This window comes from Eptatretus burgeri, chromosome 3 (genome assembly GCF_056783735.1).
Source record: "Eptatretus burgeri isolate ZD-2024b chromosome 3, Ebu_testis_v1, whole genome shotgun sequence".
NCBI classification, from domain to species: domain Eukaryota; kingdom Metazoa; phylum Chordata; class Myxini; order Myxiniformes; family Myxinidae; genus Eptatretus; species Eptatretus burgeri.
In genome coordinates, this window is record NC_140963.1 from 87517450 (window position 1) to 87538044 (window position 20595).

The 20595-nt window shown below is 51.6% G+C and overlaps 1 protein-coding gene across 1 annotated transcript; it reads right to left on the minus strand.

Annotated features, from left to right (window-relative positions):
• Positions 1-859: 859 nt before the first annotated feature.
• Positions 860-20001, minus strand: LOC147030390 (uncharacterized). Its single transcript, XM_085874384.1, has 3 exons — positions 19748-20001; positions 15938-16098; positions 860-1925 (listed from the first exon to the last, which is right to left on the minus strand). The coding sequence occupies exons 1-3, from the start codon at positions 19756-19758 to the stop codon at positions 1447-1449; spliced, it is 651 nt and encodes a 216-aa protein (XP_085730510.1). The 5' UTR covers positions 19759-20001; the 3' UTR covers positions 860-1446.
• Between the last annotated feature and the right edge of the window lie 594 nt (positions 20002-20595).

Consider the following 20595-nt stretch of genomic DNA (forward strand, 5'->3'; position numbering starts at 1 on the left):
GACCGAACAAATTTGCCACTTCCCATTTTGCTTTAAGTACTTTCCTTGTGCATATTTCACTTGATTGACCCATTGCTTTGGCTCTTCTGCATGAAGCTGTGAGCTTTCATGTGTATGGTTGGACATTTGGTAACAATCTCCATCTGGTGACACCTGTCGGTCTGCAATGGCATCTTCACGGTGGTATTTTGCCATCTTCCTGGATGGCGATTTTCTGGGCGTAGTTAACTCTGGGGGCTGGCAGGATAACCTAGAGGTATGCACGCTCCTCTCTGAGCTGTCTAACCTGGCTTCAAATCCTGACCCCGCTATAAACTGTCATCCTGGTGTTTCATATCAATGTGTTTTCCGTATCTCGGATGGACGTTAAACTGGGCATCCCATCTCCAAGCATTAGTCAGTGGATAAAGATCCAATGATGTCCTTTGTGAAGAGTATATGAACTATCACCGGCACCCTGAACAAATACCAAATTCCTGCCATGACTATCATTGGGAAGGCAACGACAAACCACCCAGTGTAATCCTTGTCGTGATGCTGCTTTGGCAGTACTGAGTTAACTCTGGAGGTCACAGGTCCTGTCATACAGTGAGTGCTCATTAATGTGCAATCAACCTCGCCAAAGCACTTGGCACCCATCATAACCACCGGTGCTGGGCTGGGGTGCATCAGCCTGTCAAGTGGAGGATTTATATAACTACAGGTGTAAAGTTGGCTATTACCCAACAACTTTATTTGTGATCTCCACTGCTAACTCTCCATACCAACCGACTGTGCTCTCTATTTTGGCAAGAGCTGGCAAATGCAGAGCTGTGCCTCAAGTCTTTCACCACCTCCAATGAACACTCCACTCATCATACCTGGATTTGCATTTTAATTGATTACTGGCTCCATCAGAGATTGAAAACAGGACCATATGTAGTGGCAAGCATGCTGCAGGCAGAATTATCCCGCGATGTTGACAAACCTCCCCGATCAATACTTACGGCAGCTATATCAGTTGAAGCTTTCCATTATAAACATGGCAAATAAACACACCAAGTACAAATGCTCAATATTTTCCTTGAAACAATTCTGACAGTTGATGGAACAATCAGATACAAGCGCTGCAAACCAAAATAAGTGGGAACCATACCATGAAAGCAACACATTGGGCTAAAGTATTATGTGATATACAAAATCATTAAATAATGTTTAATGATCTGAAAGCATTAAATAAATGTGTCATGGGAGGAAATCGTTATTCATATTTTTCCCCTCACACAGTATGGATCAAGAAGGTGAAAGGTTCCAACTAGAGACTCGTGACTAATAAACACAAACTGTAGCTTTCCTTTTCATCACAATTCATTTTGAAAACCTTCACACTGACTTCGCTCCCTCTCTATATAATAGAGCCCCCTTTTGTTCTATCAGCATCAATCAATGTAATTACTGCTATAAAGCTCAAGTGCCAACCAGAGCCTGCAGTAAACACTGTCTTGCACCTGCTAAATCTTTTTCAAGCTTTGATGCCTGCTCCCTCAGCTGAGCATTCTTTTTCTCCAACGCATCTGCTTCAGCTTGCATTGCCTGCTGCAGCTGTTTGTAACGTAGTTTGACTCGACTCTTCGCTCTTCTTGTCGTCAGAGCATCGGTTTGCAGGAATGCATTGCTGGGGTCACACTTGGGTGACACGGCAGGTATGAGCGTGGACTCCGATGAGGGATCTGGAGGTATTACCAATGAGTGTGGGCAGCACTGGCCATCATCTTGACGCTGCACCTTCTCAGGAGTGCTACAGTGGCAATAGGTAGAAACACTGTCTGAGTAAACGTCAGCGTTTTCCCCAAAAGAACACGACTTGACAATTTCAAAAACCTGCTCCATCATCCATTCCACGTCAGCAGAATCAAGCTTGGCTTCTTGTGCCATCGAGTACAACTCTGTGTGCACAAAAAAAAAAGATAATGCTGCATTTGGATTATGATCACTCGAGATCAGAATAATAATTTCAATCAACCTCGTAAAATAATCAAACAAATCAAGGCAAAAATGAGTTTTAAAAGATAGTCCAACAGTAAAATACATGTATTTGTGAAATGTGCTGCTGATTGAAGCAAGTATTTGTTATATTAGCAGGTATTAACTACAAATAATATTAATGTTGTTGTTTCATATGCAGGCTATGGCTGCTGGTTGCATCATTTCTGGAAGTGTGGCTGTGCTGCTGATACAGTGCCCCTATTACCAGTAAGCTGGTACTCATTTTGCTGACCGCAGAAGGATGACAGGGTGAGTGAACCCAACTGGTGTTATTTCAACGGCCCACCAGGGGCTCAAACTCAAGACCCTAAAATCTTAAGCCCACCATCATGACTGTTAAACCAACACCAGGCTTGATAACATCAATAATGAAGGCCCATACTCGCGATGTGTTGGCAGGATAACCTCGAGAAATGTACACTCGCCTCTGAGCTGTCCAGCCTGGGTTTGAATCTCGGCCCAGCGAGAAACTGTCATCCTGGTGTTTTGCAGGCAGGGCGAGGTGTCAATGTGCATGCCATTCCTCAGATATCCTGTCTAACAGCATTAGTCATTGGACGCTCAAGATCCCAGTGTCCTTCATAGAGAGTGAGCGAGCTGGCACCGACACCCGGGTCAAATTCCAAATTCTTGCACACACACACAGTCGAGTATCCTGCATCAGAGTGGTGTCCCGTTTAAGATTGTAACACTAAGCCAAGAAAATGCTTTGGCAGAAGCGATGCTCTGTATGAAACATGATGGACAGACAGACAGAGATGGCCGACAAAGGCTTTTGTCCATAACTCAAGGGAATATTGCTCTTCCCCAACAGGTAGTTCCTCTGCTTTACACTTCTCATTCCCAGATGCTGTGGAATCAAAAGTTCTCAGGATTAAGGGTATCACCCCAAAAGTGGGAGAGTCGCAGAGCCTGTTTGTCTCATCGCATACAAACCTATCGGCCTGTTTCTATTGCATTATTTGTGGTCTTACTTCATCTTCTCCTTGAACCCCGACAGGATGTATGCTTTCTTTATAAAAGCTGGCTTTTTCAGATATAAAGTAAAACTGTATCCTTGCTAACTTTCCATAATCCAGGAATACTGTTCACCTCCGTTATAGCTTGTGGAATTGCTTCCCAAATTCCACACAATTGCAATCTTCCCTCCAGGAATTCAAGATGACAGCTCATCACAATCTCATGTGATGTACCCTTCCATTCTGTACCCCTTTTGTTGCAGACATGATCGAAGCTTGTGGACGAATGAGAGCAGAATGGAAGGAAACATAATGGAAAGGGGGAAACATCAGCAACAGAGTAGAAGTGAGAGTGAGATCACGGGGAGGGAGAGAAGGACACATGGTGTGAACAAGCTGCATACAAACTCAATGAAACACAGTAATGACGAGAAGGGCACTCGGTAGAGTGCAAACCTCTGCCACGCAATGCCTGATCCACAAGAACATTTCAGGCCCAATACATTTTTGAAATATTGTGATATACAGTAGACTAGGCGTAAGTCGGCAGCGTGTAACTCGTCACTTCGCCGAAGTCGGCAGCGAAAAAAATTCCCGAATTTATCTCATGTTAAATCGAGTTACAAACTTTGAATAAAGTCTGTAAGTCGTCATCGCTAAGTCGTCACTTCGTCTAAGTCGTCAGATGTTGTCCGTTCCCGTGTAATGCAAACTCAAGTAAATTACCACGCCTAACTCATCACACGGAACTGCTGCCTCGTGAGAAGCCCGATTTCATGGAATCGTGATGCGCGGGTTATTTATAACTGCGCTGCGTTCAGCTCAGTCAGCGCGCCGTCCCACATGCATCTGAAGAGGTATACAGGCTGCGCAATGCAGTCTCTGGCGAAGGAGTAAAGGATCGATCGATCTTAGTGTTGAAGTCCGATCATGGTTTGATATTGGCTTGTTTTGTACATCACCCCACACACTTTCACATAGGTATTGAGTGGTAATCATCACAATGACTGTGTGTCATGTAATTTGTCGATAGTATACGAGTTTTCATTCCATAAGAAAACTCATTCTACATTCATTTCAATGAATGAATTCTAACAGCCATTCATTCCACATTTGTCGATGGTGATATACCATTACCGATGGTTTCCGAGTAGTCTTACAGTTGTTCATTATCTTTACTTTTGAGAAAGTGATTCATGAATTCCATCTTCGCTTGATCACTTTCCAACTCACCAATGAACCCCCACCTATGCCCCGAGGATTGTGTTTCCCTTTTGGTACAATAGCCGGCTTCGAGATTGTTGCGGCACGTACGTGTCATAATATGATAGGCCTCTCACATACGTGTCCAGGCCACGCGCGACTTCATCCTTTACCCCACAGTCATCATGAATGTTCGCATACGCGCAAGTCGTCACTTTTTTCTCGGTCCCGATGGTGACGACTTACGCCTAGTCTACTGTATATGTATATATGTATATATGTATATATGTATATATATATATATATATATATATATATATATATATATATATATATATATATATATATATATATATATATATATATATATATATATATTGTTGCGGTCTTCGCGCCCGCCGGCGTGCTGACGGCCACGTAACTCGAATCGCGGCACGTCGCCCACCGGACGGACAATCCAGTCGTGACCCTCTCGGACTAACGCCGGGAACCAGTCACGGGTGGACCTTTCGGTCTCACCGCGATCGAGCCAATCAGCCCCCGCGTGGGATAGGGTTGCTCGCCAAATTCGACCTACCTAAGTACCCACGCGGAGGGTAGACCGGGCGATCGCACCTCGCCGCAGGTCGACCTCGGACACGGGCCACTTAAGCGACCCGTTCCGTACTATCAGAGTAACCGAGCGGTGTTATCGTCGACCTCGACGGTTCGATTAATTATCGGGCGTATTCAGCCCACTACCAACCCTTTACGTGAAGCAAGATGAGGATTCAATGAAGGAAAAGACGAAGCGAAGCGGGAAACAGTTCAACACAAAGCACATTTATTCGCGACGAACGGAAAGCACACATTCAATTCCACCAAAAGCACACAGAAAAAACACAATTCCATTTACACAAAAAGCAAATATAAAAGCGAAAACACAATGCAGAGCTAATACCGACTACCGAGCACACGGCAACACATACAATTTTACTTCACAGACGGCGCCGACAACACATACCCAAAACCAAGGAAAAGAAATACCCTCAAGGATGAGGCGGGCCTGAGGCCGAGACCGGGTCGCGCCTACCCGTCTGGTAATGAGACGCGGAGCGGCGATGGCGCCGCAACCCGCGGGCCTCGTGGACGGTGTCTGGTAGGGGGTGGGAAAGGGGGCCCCCTTGGTCGCACTATCTCAGCGCGGGGGGAAACAGGAGGGGGTTGCTGATGCTCGGGGTATAGAGGATCTTTATTATCCCTGGTGTGCGTCTCCACGTCGCCCAGGTCGCGCGGCCGGCCTTCCTCGGGCGTGCACCTCGCGGCACCGCCGCGAGCACCCCCTCGTCTGCCTTCGCCGCTGCCGCCTCTCCGCCTCTGGACTCTCCACCCTGGACTCTTCTTTGGGCTCTCCTCGTTCGACTCTCTTCAGCTTCTCCAGCTACTGCAGGCTTCGGGCTCCAGACTTCCACACTCTTCCCCTCCGTTCCGACTCCTTCTCGTTCTGCTGACTGACGAACACCGTCCTTTTATCCCCCCGTAGCTTCGCCTTTGACCCCCTCCCTTTGACCTTTCATCTCGCTCCCCATTGGCCCGAGAAAAAGTGGGCGTGAAGGCTTTTTGATCCACAAATTTGCATATATCGATCGTTCTGGAGGCGGGGCCAAATCGCCCCTCGCTCACCGATTGGACGGCAAAAAGTGGGCGTGTGTCGTTTTTGATCCGTTTTTGAAGCACAAAATCCGTGATTTTGTACACGCTGTTCAACGTGCGCCCTGCACGAGTCCAACACCGGTACCCACAGCGGGGCAAGAACGGTGGCGATGCTACGGTTGCGAGGTGTGACGTGAAGGTCGTGGCGGTTGTGGTGAAGCGGCGTTGTGGTTGGTGGTTGATGTTGTGGTTGTGGTGGTAATCATGGCGGTTGGTCCAAAATAAAGATAGTAAAAGAAAAACGGCTATCCTGAAGAGTCGCAGCTCGCATAAATGACATGTATTCCCACTAGACAACGGGTTTGGACCTAACTACACATGTACTTACCGAGATACCTCACCTAAGGGACCTGAATGGTGGTTTGCGAATTTGGTAACCACAACAATATATATATATATATATATATATATATATATATATATATATATATATATATATATATATTGCTTTGGGCCCTATCTCTCAATGTTGAAGAATCACTTTTTTTGTCGAGGCATTGTCGAGGCTCGTATGAGAGCCAACACACAACGCACAACAAGGGGGGCAGAAGACAAAAGGGGCGGGAGAGGGAAGGACAAAACAGTGTGGAAGAGACATGAGGAGATAGGGAAGGGTACACAGGGTATACAAGATGGACACCACAGGGACTTTCAGGACCTTACACAGCAGGGAACTTTTGGGAGGGAAGGCAGGGAATTTGAAGGAGGGAGGTTTGGGGTGGATTAACGGGGGTAGAAAAGATCGAGGATTTGGATGGGGGATGATAAGAGGTGGTGGTGAACAGCTGTTTTGAAGGCCTGTAAGGAAGAATGGGATTGAACAGAGTGAGGGAGTTTATTCCAAACGCAGAAAAATAAAAGAGGAATGAAAGAGTGAAGGTGAGCAGTGGTTCATGATTTTGGTGGTTTTACCAGAAGGGAGTTGCTGAAGGGAGTTGCTGAACCGCACTAGAAATCGAAGTGTCAACATCAACGTCATACCGAAGAAAAAAAATAAAATAAAAAAAGCCAGGGAGTCTTTAACACTGATGCTAACCATTACTTTGACGTGTTTCGACTTATGAGTAACTTACAAGTAACGTGTGTCGACGTATGTCAACGATCGCGTAACGTGCCTACAACTTATGGCCAGCGTTATGCGGCATGTGTGTCATACGCTGGCATACGTCGGAAAATTTCAAGCATGGAAAATTTGTCTAACACCTCGGCGCACGACGTATGCCAGCATCCTCTTGACGTATACAAACTTACCCATAACGTATTCGACGTGTGCCAACGTTTTAGCCAAATTTTGCATACATCAGGCATATGCTGGCTAAATCGTCAAGGTGTGACAGGGCCTTTAACATGGGAGGGCAGCATGCAGTTCCTGCCAGTCAGCTTAAGTAAACTACCAGACTTTACAGTACTGAGGCAGCTCTCTCACAATAACCAGTGATGCTGAATCTCATAAGCACATGATTATATGAACCAATTTGGATGAAAATTCTTCATTACCAAGTCGAGAAGGGAGGACATGCCATTGGGAGAAACCAGGGTTGGAAAGTTCACTGATTGGGTGAGGCCTGTGGAAGTGTACTACACAGACAGTGGGAAATGGGGTTCTTGAAATGAAACTGCAACTCCGCCGCTGGATCAGGCATATTGAACCACAAAGCCAACACCCAGGGAGAGACACTGAAGAATAGGATTCTGTCCGGCAAAATGATGTCAGGTTTAAGAGTGGTCGCTTGGACTCGGACATCTGTTAAATTGGAGTGAAGACCTTGGATGTTCGAGGTTTTTTTTTTTTTTTTTTTTTTTTTTTTTTTTTTTTGTATACCTTGGTCGAGGCTCGTATGAGAGCTAACACACAACTCACAGCAAGGAGGCATGAGACAAGAGGGGTGGGAGTGGAAGGGACAAAACATTGGGGAACAGACACAGGTGAACTGTGGAAGGGAGAGGGATGGGGATGGGACGGGGAACATGGCGAGGAGAAGATGGACATTACAGGGACTTTCAGGAAGGAAAGCAGGAGAATTGGAAGGAAGTGGGCTTGGGTGGATTATCGGGGGTAGAAAAGATCGAGGATTTGGATGGGGGAAGATAAGAGGTGGTGGTGAACAGCTGTTTTGAAAGCCTGGAGGGAAGAATGGGAAAGAATAGAGTGAGGAAGTTTATTCCAAAGGCGGGAAAAAGAGGAAATGAAAGAGTGAAGATGAGCAGTGATTCGTGATTTTGGTAGTTTTACCAGAAGGGGGTTGTTGGCGGACCTTGAGCGCCCTGTGGAAATGTGGTTGGGACAAATCGCAGAGAGAGCAGGGGCAAGGCTGAGAGGAGTCGGTAGAAGACAGAAAGACCACCGACCAACCTGCGGTGATTGAGTGAGAGGCCCAAAGACTCAGCTTCATTGCGGGAGATGCCAATGATCTTAAAAGCCCTGGTTTCGACAGCGTGGAAGTCGAGAAAGGTGGGAGGCAGGAGCACCAGCCCAGAGGGAGAGCAGTACTCCATCAGGCTACGGACAAAAAGCTTTGTAAGTAGTCAGGAGCTCAAGAGGGCCGAGGAAGGACTTTGCACGACGGAGGATTCCCAGTCGGCGACTGGCTTTTGAGGCAAGGTTGGAAATGTGACTTTCCCAGGAAAGGTCATGGCAGATAGTGAGACCCAGAAGCTTGAAAGAAAAGACTTCTTCCAGAGGATTGTTGAGAAAGTGGATGGGGGGGTTTTGTAAACAGTCCTTTCGAAGAGACATAGTGAGAGTGTGAGATTTGTCTGGATTGAAAGACATGTTCCACGTGTTGGACCAGTTTGTGATTTTATCCAGATCTGCAGTGAGCCAAGAAGCTGCTGCTTGCCGGTCTGAGGGATGACAGATGGTACGGCAGAGGGTGGAGTCGTCGGCAAAGAGAAATAGAGGATTTTCCAGAGAGTCCGAGAGATCATTGATGAAAACCAGAAAAAGAACAGGGCCCAGAACGCTACCTTGAGGAACTCCAGCCTGCACAGGAAGAGGGGATGAAAGAACTCTGTTTAGGGCCACACGTTGACTGCGACAGGAGAGGAAGTCTGCGAGCCATGAGTGGAGATGGCCTTGAATACCATGGGAAGAGAGTTTGGTGAGTAGGGCAGGGTGCCAGACTTTGTCAAAAGCACGTGATATGTCCAGGGATACGGCTCGGATTTCCTGTCTGGCATTGAGGACCTCCATCCATTGATGGGAGAGCAGTAGCAGCATATCCAGGGTAGAGTGACCTGGTCTGAAACCAAATTGATGATTGGAAATCAAGCCATTGGAGAAGAGGAAGGATTTCATATCTGAAGCGATGATGGATTCCATAACCTTGCTGATGATTGGGAGAAGGCTGATTGGTCTGTAGTTACAGGGATCTGTTTTTGCACCTTTTTTATGCAGGGCAGTGATGTTAGCAGATTTCCAAGCAGATGGCAGATGACCTTGGGAAAATGAGAGGGTGAATAGAACAGAGAGAGGGTGAGCAAGAGCAGAAGAGCAGGCTTTGAGGACACGTGGGCTGATGCCTGCCTGGACCGGTTGCAGAATCTGACTCGAGGTTTGAAAGCAAGCTCTCCACCTTGTCAGGAGAAAAGGATACAGAGTCCAGGGACAGTTGGGTGCGACTGGGTAAAGTGGGTAGAGATAGTGATGGGTTTGGGACACAAGATTTAGCTGCAAACACCGAGTTTAGACATTCAGCTTTATCACGTGTGGAATCAGCAGTGCGGCCATTTGAGGTAAGGGAGGGGATGGAGGGGGAACATACACCAGAAACAGATTTGATTAAACGCCACCAGGATTTTGAGGAGGGAGAGAGGTTTGAGAGTTCAGACTTGAGATGAGAAAGATGTTGTTTTCTGGCTCTCCTGAGAGTAGATACACACTTGTTCCGAGCTTTGTGGAAAGAACTGAGATTGCCCTCAGTTGGGTTTGCTTTCCATGAGGCAAAGGCAAGTTGTTTCAGGACAACTGCCTCACCACAAGCTTCAGTAAACCAAGGGCGGGAGGAAGGGTAAGACAACTGAACACGAGAGGGGATAAATCTGTGCATGAGGGAGAGCAAGTTTCTTTGAAAGAATTCCCAGGATGAGTTGATGTTTGAGAAAGTAGTGATAGGAGACCAGTCTGTAAGTTTGATGGTTGCTCGGAGACCCTGCCAGTCGGCTTGAGTGAAATGCCAGACTCGACGGCGGTGAGGTGGTTCTCTGATAACAGCCAGAGAGATGTCCACTTTAACAAGGACGTGGTCAGAAGAACCAATTGGAGCGAAGGAAGAGCAGCAGATATTGTCAGGGAAATTTGTCAAAATCAGATCCAGAAGAGATGGAGTACCATTGGATGAGATCCGGGTCGGGAAGTTGACCGATTGAGTCAGTCCCAATGAGTCACAGAAAGCTTTTGCTGATGTCCCATGGCAGGTGAGAGAGGTACCCACACCTAGCCAACTGGCGTGATGACAATTGAAGTCGCCACATAAGAGGAAGAGAGAGTTTGGATGAGAAGATAGAAGATGGTCCATGTTTTCGGAGAGTGAGGTGTAGATGGAGTCATCACTGTTCGGTGGACGGTACAGTACACATATAAACATGAGGTGGGAGGAGGGGAAGCCGGCCAGAGGTATTCCTGGGGTGTGGGGGAGTGAGAGCAGTGCAGGGAGAGTGAGGAATAGAGTCTTTGATGAAGAGAGCAACACCTCCACCAAGACGAGGCTCAGGTCTGTCATACCGTAAAAGGGAGTAACCAGGGAGTGATACTTCGGAGTCAGACACGCCTTGGGAGCTGAAAGTTTCTGTTATGCAGATAATGTCTGGTTTGTCAGTGGCAACCTGCATGGAAAGATCTGAAAGGTTTGAGCGAAGGCCCCGGATATTTGAGGTCCACACTTTTAATGAAGAGGTAGGGGAGGAGGCTTTGGTGCAGGAGGTGGAGGGGGCGGGGGAGGGTAGGACGAAGGACGAGGGGGAGGTAAGGAGGGTTGCTGAAGGAGTGTGGGGTATTGCAGAATAGCGAGGGAGGGGGCCGAATGAGGAGGAGAAAAGGCTCTGTGGTGCTGGGAGAGAGGGGGACAAGAGACAAGGAAGATGGCAGTTGAGGATTTGAGGAGGTGGAGTGAAGAGATGGAGGTGAAAGGGCAGTGGAGGGAGGCAGGTTGGTGGATGAGAGGGGGGGCAACTTAGAGAAGGAAGAGTGAGGGGGATGAAAGGTGGGAGAAAGGTGAGGGGGAATTTTTGAAAGAGGTGTGAGGGAGGCTTGGAGGAGAAGAGTGGGATGGTTGCTTTGAGGAGTGAGGGGGTGAGGGGGGTGAGTTGGCACTGAAGTTGGAAAAAAAGAATGGTTGATGGAAAGCGAGCATCCATGGCAAACTGTGGTTTTTAAAAAAACAGTTTTTAAAAACTGTTTTTTTAAAAGGTTGATAGATTGAGGGATTGGGGAGGAGGTGCTGTTGTCAGGGAGAGGAAGGGGGGGGGGGCAGAGGAGTGTGGAGATGGGGGAGGTGGGATGATATGGAATGTGAAATTGGTGAGTATGGAGGGAGCAAGATGCTGGGGAAGCCGAGAGGGGGTGGGGCGCGAGGGAAGCACGAAGGTGGGCGCGACGCTGGAGAAGCGGAAAGGGGCTGGGAAGAAGAGAGGGAATCATGGGGAGAAGACAGGTGCCGGGACGCGGGGGAGAAGACAGGTGCCGGGACGCGGGGGAGAAGACAGGTGCCGGGACGCGGGGGAGAAGACAGGTGCTGCCGGGGAGAAGACAGGTGCCGGGACGCGGGGAGAAGACAGGTGCCGGGACGCGGGGGGAGAAGACAGGTGCCGGGACGCGGGGGGGGAGAAGACAGGTGCCGGGACGCGGGGGAGAAGACAGGTGCCGGGACGCGGGGGGAGAAGACAGGTGCCGGGACGCGGGGGAGAAGACAGGTGCCGGGACGCGGGGGGAGAAGACAGGTGCCGGGACGCGGGGGAGAAGACAGGTGCCGGGACGCGGGGGAGAAGACAGGTGCCGGGACGCGGGGGAGAAGACAGGTGCCGGGACGCGGGGGAGAAGACAGGTGCCGGGACGCGGGGGGAGAAGACAGGTGCCGGGACGCGGGGGAGAAGACAGGTGCCGGGACGCGGGGGAGAAGACAGGTGCCGGGACGCGGGGGGAGAAGACAGGTGCCGGGACGCGGGGGAGAAGACAGGTGCCGGGACGCGGGGGAGAAGACAGGTGCCGGGACGCGGGGGAGAAGACAGGTGCCGGGACGCGGGGGGAGAAGACAGGTGCCGGGACGCGGGGGGAGAAGACAGGTGCCGGGACGCGGGGGGGGAGAAGACAGGTGCCGGGACGCGGGGGGGAGAAGACAGGTGCCGGGACGCGGGGGGGGGGAGAAGACAGGTGCCGGGACGCGGGGGGAGAAGACAGGTGCCGGGACGCGGGGGGGAGAAGACAGGTGCCGGGACGCGGGGGGGAGAAGACAGGTGCCGGGACGCGGGGGGGGAGAAGACAGGTGCCGGGACGCGGGGGGGGAGAAGACAGGTGCCGGGACGCGGGGGGAGAAGACAGGTGCCGGGACGCGGGGGGGGAGAAGACAGGTGCCGGGACGCGGGGGGGAGAAGACAGGTGCCGGGACGCGGGGGGGAGAAGACAGGTGCCGGGACGCGGGGGGAGAAGACAGGTGCCGGGACGCGGGGGGGGAGAAGACAGGTGCCGGGACGCGGGGGGAGAAGACAGGTGCCGGGACGCGGGGGGGGAGAAGACAGGTGCCGGGACGCGGGGGGGGGAGAAGACAGGTGCCGGGACGCGGGGGGAGAAGACAGGTGCCGGGACGCGGGGGGGAGAAGACAGGTGCCGGGACGCGGGGGGAGAAGACAGGTGCCGGGACGCGGGGGGAGAAGACAGGTGCCGGGACGCGGGGGAGAAGACAGGTGCCGGGACGCGGGGGGGAGAAGACAGGTGCCGGGACGCGGGGGGGGAGAAGACAGGTGCCGGGACGCGGGGGGAGAAGACAGGTGCCGGGACGCGGGGGGGGGGGAGAAGACAGGTGCCGGGACGCGGGGGGGGAGAAGACAGGTGCCGGGACGCGGGGGGGAGAAGACAGGTGCCGGGACGCGGGGGAGAAGACAGGTGCCGGGACGCGGGGGGAGAAGACAGGTGCCGGGACGCGGGGGGGGAGAAGACAGGTGCCGGGACGCGGGGGGAGAAGACAGGTGCCGGGACGCGGGGGGAGAAGACAGGTGCCGGGACGCGGGGGGGAGAAGACAGGTGCCGGGACGCGGGGGGGAGAAGACAGGTGCCGGGACGCGGGGGAGAAGACAGGTGCCGGGACGCGGGGGGGAGAAGACAGGTGCCGGGACGCGGGGGGAGAAGACAGGTGCCGGGACGCGGGGGGAGAAGACAGGTGCCGGGACGCGGGGGGAGAAGACAGGTGCCGGGACGCGGGGGGAGAAGACAGGTGCCGGGACGCGGGGGGAGAAGACAGGTGCCGGGACGCGGGGGGAGAAGACAGGTGCCGGGACGCGGGGGGGAGAAGACAGGTGCCGGGACGCGGGGGGAGAAGACAGGTGCCGGGACGCGGGGGGAGAAGACAGGTGCCGGGACGCGGGGGGGAGAAGACAGGTGCCGGGACGCGGGGGGAGAAGACAGGTGCCGGGACGCGGGGGGAGAAGACAGGTGCCGGGACGCGGGGGGAGAAGACAGGTGCCGGGACGCGGGGGGAGAAGACAGGTGCCGGGACGCGGGGGGAGAAGACAGGTGCCGGGACGCGGGGGGAGAAGACAGGTGCCGGGACGCGGGGGGAGAAGACAGGTGCCGGGACGCGGGGGGAGAAGACAGGTGCCGGGACGCGGGGGGAGAAGACAGGTGCCGGGACGCGGGGGGAGAAGACAGGTGCCGGGACGCGGGGGGAGAAGACAGGTGCCGGGACGCGGGGGAGAAGACAGGTGCCGGGACGCGGGGGGAGAAGACAGGTGCCGGGACGCGCGGGGGAGAAGACAGGTGCCGGGACGCGGGGGGAGAAGACAGGTGCCGGGACGCGGGGGGAGAAGACAGGTGCCGGGACGCGGGGGGGAGAAGACAGGTGCCGGGACGCGGGGGGAGAAGACAGGTGCCGGGACGCGGGGGGAGAAGACAGGTGCCGGGACGCGGGGGGGAGAAGACAGGTGCCGGGACGCGGGGGAGAAGACAGGTGCCGGGACGCGGGGGGAGAAGACAGGTGCCGGGACGCGGGGGGAGAAGACAGGTGCCGGGACGCGGGGGGAGAAGACAGGTGCCGGGACGCGGGGGGAGAAGACAGGTGCCGGGACGCGGGGGGAGAAGACAGGTGCCGGGACGCGGGGGGAGAAGACAGGTGCCGGGACGCGGGGGGAGAAGACAGGTGCCGGGACGCGGGGGGAGAAGACAGGTGCCGGGACGCGGGGGAGAAGACAGGTGCCGGGACGCGGGGGGAGAAGACAGGTGCCGGGACGCGGGGGAGAAGACAGGTGCCGGGACGCGGGGGGAGAAGACAGGTGCCGGGACGCGGGGGGAGAAGACAGGTGCCGGGACGCGGGGGGAGAAGACAGGTGCCGGGACGCGGGGGGAGAAGACAGGTGCCGGGACGCGGGGGGAGAAGACAGGTGCCGGGACGCGGGGGGAGAAGACAGGTGCCGGGACGCGGGGGGAGAAGACAGGTGCCGGGACGCGGGGGGAGAAGACAGGTGCCGGGACGCGGGGGGAGAAGACAGGTGCCGGGACGCGGGGGGGAGAAGACAGGTGCCGGGACGCGGGGGAGAAGACAGGTGCCGGGACGCGGGGGGGAGAAGACAGGTGCCGGGACGCGGGGGAGAAGACAGGTGCCGGGACGCGGGGGGAGAAGACAGGTGCCGGGACGCGGGGGGAGAAGACAGGTGCCGGGACGCGGGGGGAGAAGACAGGTGCCGGGACGCGGGGGGAGAAGACAGGTGCCGGGACGCGGGGGGAGAAGACAGGTGCCGGGACGCGGGGGGAGAAGACAGGTGCCGGGACGCGGGGGAGAAGACAGGTGCCGGGACGCGGGGGAGAAGACAGGTGCCGGGACGCGGGGGGAGAAGACAGGTGCCGGGACGCGGGGGGAGAAGACAGGTGCCGGGACGCGGGGGGAGAAGACAGGTGCCGGGACGCGGGGGGAGAAGACAGGTGCCGGGACGCGGGGGGAGAAGACAGGTGCCGGGACGCAGGTGGAGAAGAGAGGTGCCAGAATGCAAGGGAAGAAGAGGGGCCAGGAAGCAGGGACGCATGTGGAGAAAAGAGGGGGCAGGGGGAGAGGAAAGCAGCCGGGATATTGTGGAAGGAAAGAGAGGGTGGGGTGCAGGGGAAGCAAGCAGGATGTGGGGCGTGAAGGAAGCAAAGAGGGGGTGGGGAGTGAAGGAAGCAAGGAGAGTGTCGCGCTTGGAGGAAGCAAGGAAAGCCAGGGGCATGGGGTGGTTGAACATGTATTCGGGGGTTGCCGAGCAGGGGTTGGGTGGAGGTACCTGGAGTGGGTGGAGGGAAACCCGGGTGTGAAGATGTTGTGGGGGAGGGTACTGATGTGAGAAAATGTGCCACCATTGTCCCACCACACAAAACAAAAAGGGCTGGATTTAAGAATTCCAAGGGCGGAGAGATGAAGACGGACATCAGGATCTTGATGGTAATGGTGATTCTATGCACAGAGAGAGATAGTGTGCTATATGACATAGTGGTGAATGACGCACGGGTTTACGAGTCACCCAGAGATTTAACTGTATCCAACACCCCCCCCCCCTTGCTACCTTCTTTTATGCCTCCCCCCCCTCCCAATTTTGTTCAACCACCTGTTTCCTTGAGTCCCTTTGCTTCCCCACCATCCCGTGTCAATATATTTGTGTTTCTTCTCTCATATCAACTTGATTTTTCACAGACTGGGACTATCATTACCAACATTTTAAAATCAACAAATCTTTTCTGGCAGAAATGAAAAAAGGAACAATGTGGAATGGTGTTTTGGAAAGCAAGATAAAATCCCATAAGGAGGAGCACCAAAACCTGTGAATAATTACCTGGAGAAACACTATTATACTGGATATAAGGGAGAGAAAGGTAGAAAATTTACCATTTGATGGTGAAGTTGCAGGCCGTAGCCATGGAGTCTCATGCTGAGGGGAAAGTAACTCAGTCATCTTCCACTCACTGTTGCCACCCAAACCATCTGCTCCATCAGCTGCCTCTCTGCTTGTGTCTTCCTCCACAATACCCATACATTCGATTTCTTCCCTGTTTGTGCAAACATATGAGAAGATAAGGGCCAAAGCCAGACACCTGTGGTATTCTATTCAATAAGGCATTGATTCCCCTCAGGTATAGCACAATGGTTAACACATGACTACATCTTTCAAAGAACACTTTTGTATACCTGCCATTATCATACTAAAATATGCAATTTGGTGTCCATCTATATGTCTGCCTTTTTTTTGATCGTGATACATTTGGTCGTTACTAATCCAATCTCAACCAAACTTGACAGGAGGAATAAGGGTCACATTCTGGAGGTTGTGGTGACTTCATTTGCCCCCTCACCAAGGGGGCTTTCTGCCTTGGGAAAAATCCGTGTTAAGGTGTATATTCCTGTTAAGATAGATAATCATGGTGTTCTTCCAAGGCTGCTTGCAACAACAAAAGTAACTTGAAAGCATCTGAAAATGCGAAGCATTGTATTCGTACTTCTTATTCCATATGCTAAACGGTACCTTTGACCTTTTGACAATAATCTGAATTTGTCTTCTCCATATTCTCATAATAAAACTTTGTTGAAAATTTGATAACAAAAGCTCAAATGATAATTAAAATTTCAGGTCAATTGGATGAAAACTGACGATTTTGTGACCCTGACCTTTGACCTTTTGACTAAATTATTGATTTTTTTTTCTTCTCAATATTCTCATGATAAAGCTTTGTTTAAAATTTGATGACAAAACCTCAAATGGTAAAAAAAAGTTATGGCCCAGAGAGACGCACAGACACAGACCTTCTACTCAGTGTGACCACTCCTTGGCTTTTTTCACAAGATCTTGGCTATTCGTTGTTCACCTTGGCGTCTTGGTTTTCGAGGTTTTAATTGGCGTATAGGTTTTCCATTATCAGCGCTTTTCCGAAACCTTGTGAATTCTTGGCTTTTTTCATTGGCTCACCTTGGCATCTATCTATAATTCCAGCAATCTGTGTCTGTCTGTCTGTGACCGCCGGTCCGATCTCATTGAAACTTTCCAGGAATATTGCTGGGGACCAGCGGATGTGCCTTTTCGAGGTTTGATATCGATCGGTTCCCAAGTTACGGCCATTTTACTGCTTTTTCCGTGTTGAAAAGGTGTATATATGGCAGCTGAAAGTGTCGTTCCACCTTCTCACGCCAATTTTTTTCCCAAATTATTAATAACCAGACGACCACCGGTCCGATCGGATTGAAACTTGCCAGGAATATTGCTGGGGACCCGCGGATGTGCCTTTTCAAGGTTTGATATCGATCGGACGAGCGGTTCCCAAGTTATGGCCACTTATCAGTCGACCAATGATAGGACACGTTGCTATGACAAAGAATTAATGTTTATTTATTTATTTAAAAAAATTTTCCACGATTGACAGACCGATCTGATTGAAACTTGCCAGGAATATTGCTGGGGACCCGTGGATGTGCCTTTTCAAGGTTTGATATTTATTAATTGGAAAAGCAGTTCCCAAGTTACAGCCATTTATCTGTCGACCAATGACAAGACACGGTGCTATGACGTCACAATTAATGTTTATTTATGTATTTATTAGTTGTTTTTCTTTTTTTTGCACGATTGACGGTCCGATCTGATTGAAACTTGCCAGGAATATTGCTGGGGATCCGCGGATGTGCCTTTTCGAGGTTTGATATTAATCGGACGAGCGGTTTTCAAGTTAAGGCCATTTATCTGTCGACCAATATCTGCGAGAGAGGGGGGACGGGAGAGGGGGGGTGAGAGTGGGGGCGAGAGAGAGGGGTGAGGGAGAAGGGTGAGAGAGAGGGGCGAGAGAGGGGGGCGAGAGAGAGGGGCATCACAATTCTTCATTTGATATGACATCACAATTGACGCTGGAGACCTGAATATGTTTCCCAGGTGTTTCCCAAGTTATGGCCATTTATGATACGGTTGGTCCGATCTAATTGAAATAATGCCCCAATCCAGTCATTGTTTACGCCACTACGGGCCCGTACTAGTTTATGAAAATGAAGAGTGGTCACACTGCTTCTATGTGGGGATGGGCTAATAGCAACACTAATGATACTAGCATAATATTAATACAGTACTAATAATACCTCCTCTCCCCACTCAATAAATTGTCTCCAGGGGAGCAAGATGAGAAGCATCTGCACCAGCCCAGAGTGAGGACCCATTCTACTCGATGATATGTATATATATATATATATATATATATATATATATATATATATATATACACACACACACACATCTTCTTCTTTCGGCTGCTCCCGTTAGGGGTCGCCACAGCGGATCATCCGTATGATCCGCATCGTGATTTGGCACACGTTTTACGCCGGATGCCCTTCCTGACGCAACCCTGGTCGCCTCTTACGACACAGGGATATGGTACACCTATTTTAACCGGGGTATACACCGGCCCAGTACACTGGTACTCATTTCGCCGACCTCGGAAGGATGACAGGCTGAGTCAACCCCCTGGTGTATTAATTCAGTGGCCCAACGGGGCTTGAACTCAGGACCTTTTGGATCCCAAGCCGCTGCCCGAACCACTGCGCCAACACCAGGCTTAAATATATATATATATATATATAGCAGATGCAAGCGTTATAAAGTCCAATGAGCTCTGATTGGCTCAGGATGGACTTAGCTGTGCAGAGAATACACAAATATCCGGGGCTGCACACACTGTGCAGAAGGCATATCGGTGACTCAAACTGTGCTGCACGTACAAGCAGGTCCACATTCGGATCTCTGACCTGGCAGGCGACCTTTGGATCACACGTGACTCGAGCTCCAATTCACGAGTTAACGTATTTAAGGATTCAAATTCACGGAGAGCAGGTTTCGTGGACGGGGAAATCCCCGGATGACGCAGGTCGATCACGAGAGCGCGCGTGGGGGCAGAAAGTCATTTGGCGGGAAAAAAAAAAAATCCAGGGAAACCGGGAAGGGTTGGGAATGCGAAAACACGCGATGCATGGATGGATATGTCCGGATGCTGTCGTCCCTCGATCGCCCTTCTCATGGAGGAATCCCGTTGAAGAAGGAAACCGGCCTCGGACGTATTCATTTCACTCGAGAGATTCAACAACAACAACATTGAAATGTATGATGACGACATTTAAAGGTATTTGGGTTATTTACTTGTATTTTGAACAGTTTAAGCTTTGTTTGCGTAAAAAGGTCCACAGCAGGATCTTCGGATCTTCATGACGTCACAACGGAGCATCACCGTCGGATCTTGATGACGTCACATAACGGAAATTAATTATAGATTATAATAATTCCTCACAACGACAACTCTTATAAACCTGAAGGGCGAGACGTGATGAAAAGACATTACAAGGTAATCTCGACACAAGAGGTCGATCGGCCCACCATGCCCGTTCAACATCCACACCAACCCAAGTTACCCAAGCAACCTTCAGCGAGTTCCCAAAGCACGTTTTCCGCGACGTCACGTCCCTGTCCCTGTCCCTGTCCCTGTCCCTGGTCCCTGGTCCCTGGTCCCTGTCCCTGTCCCTGGTCCCTGTGATTTGGTCAAACACGACAACTCATTTCGAGGGGTCACGTGTACCGGTTAAATAACCGATCGTACAAAACTCATCACGAGCTCAATCCGCGAGAACAACGTCAACGAGCAGTAGCTGTGTGACGACGACGACGACGAGGCTCACCGTGAAAACATGATGGTTCAACACCGACTTCACAACGACGGCAAATCCTCTCATCGTCTTCACGGACAGCCGGATCCGGGGTTCAGGACACGCACGTCCAAGGAGCCTGGATAAGTACCTGCGGCGCCTCGGGCTCGTGACTCCCGCGTCTGACCAATGAGACGAGCGTATTCGGCGGAAGGGGGTTTCCCGACGACTGGAGACGTGCAGGCGATTCATTTATTTAATTATTTTCCCGCCCTCCGCTCGAGGATCTGATGTAACAACGAGCCGATGTTGCGGAAGAGTCGTCGCTTTTCCTGCGAGTGACTGTGTTGTTGTTGTTGTTGTTGTTGGTGGTGGTGGCCGTATGGCAGCTAAGCTGCCGGGGCAGCTATCATTTCTTGAGGCGCGACTGTGTCGCTGATGCAGTGCCCCTCTACCGGTACACACACACACACTAGATCTGGTACTAATTTTACATTTTGCTTATTACGCGGTCTGCTTCGCCCTCTAGCGGTCTTCTTGGGTCGGTGATCGATTTGCTGATGTGTGCGTTTATATTTATGGTTTCACATGAATTATTATAGAATGAGAGACTGCACTGAGATTCGACACTCGGCGGTGTTGGATCGCAGCGGATGATCCGACTAGAGTAGTACTGCAGCTGCAGTGGAGTGTGAGCAAGGAGTGTGGGTGCGGGCACGGAGACACGGTCCACACGGTCCACACGGTCCACACGGTCCATATATATATATATATATATATATATATATATATATATATATATATATATATATATATATATATATATATATATATATATATATATATATATACTGTTTTATCTTCGACTGAAGTGATCTTAG

What these genes read in the sequence shown, in the direction of transcription:
- LOC147030390 (XM_085874384.1), bottom strand. An exon ending in TGCAACTTCACCATCAAATG is followed by an intron (nt 1,926 to 15,937) that starts GTAAATTTTCTA and finishes TTGTGCACACAG; the next exon opens with AGTTGTACTCGATGGCACAA.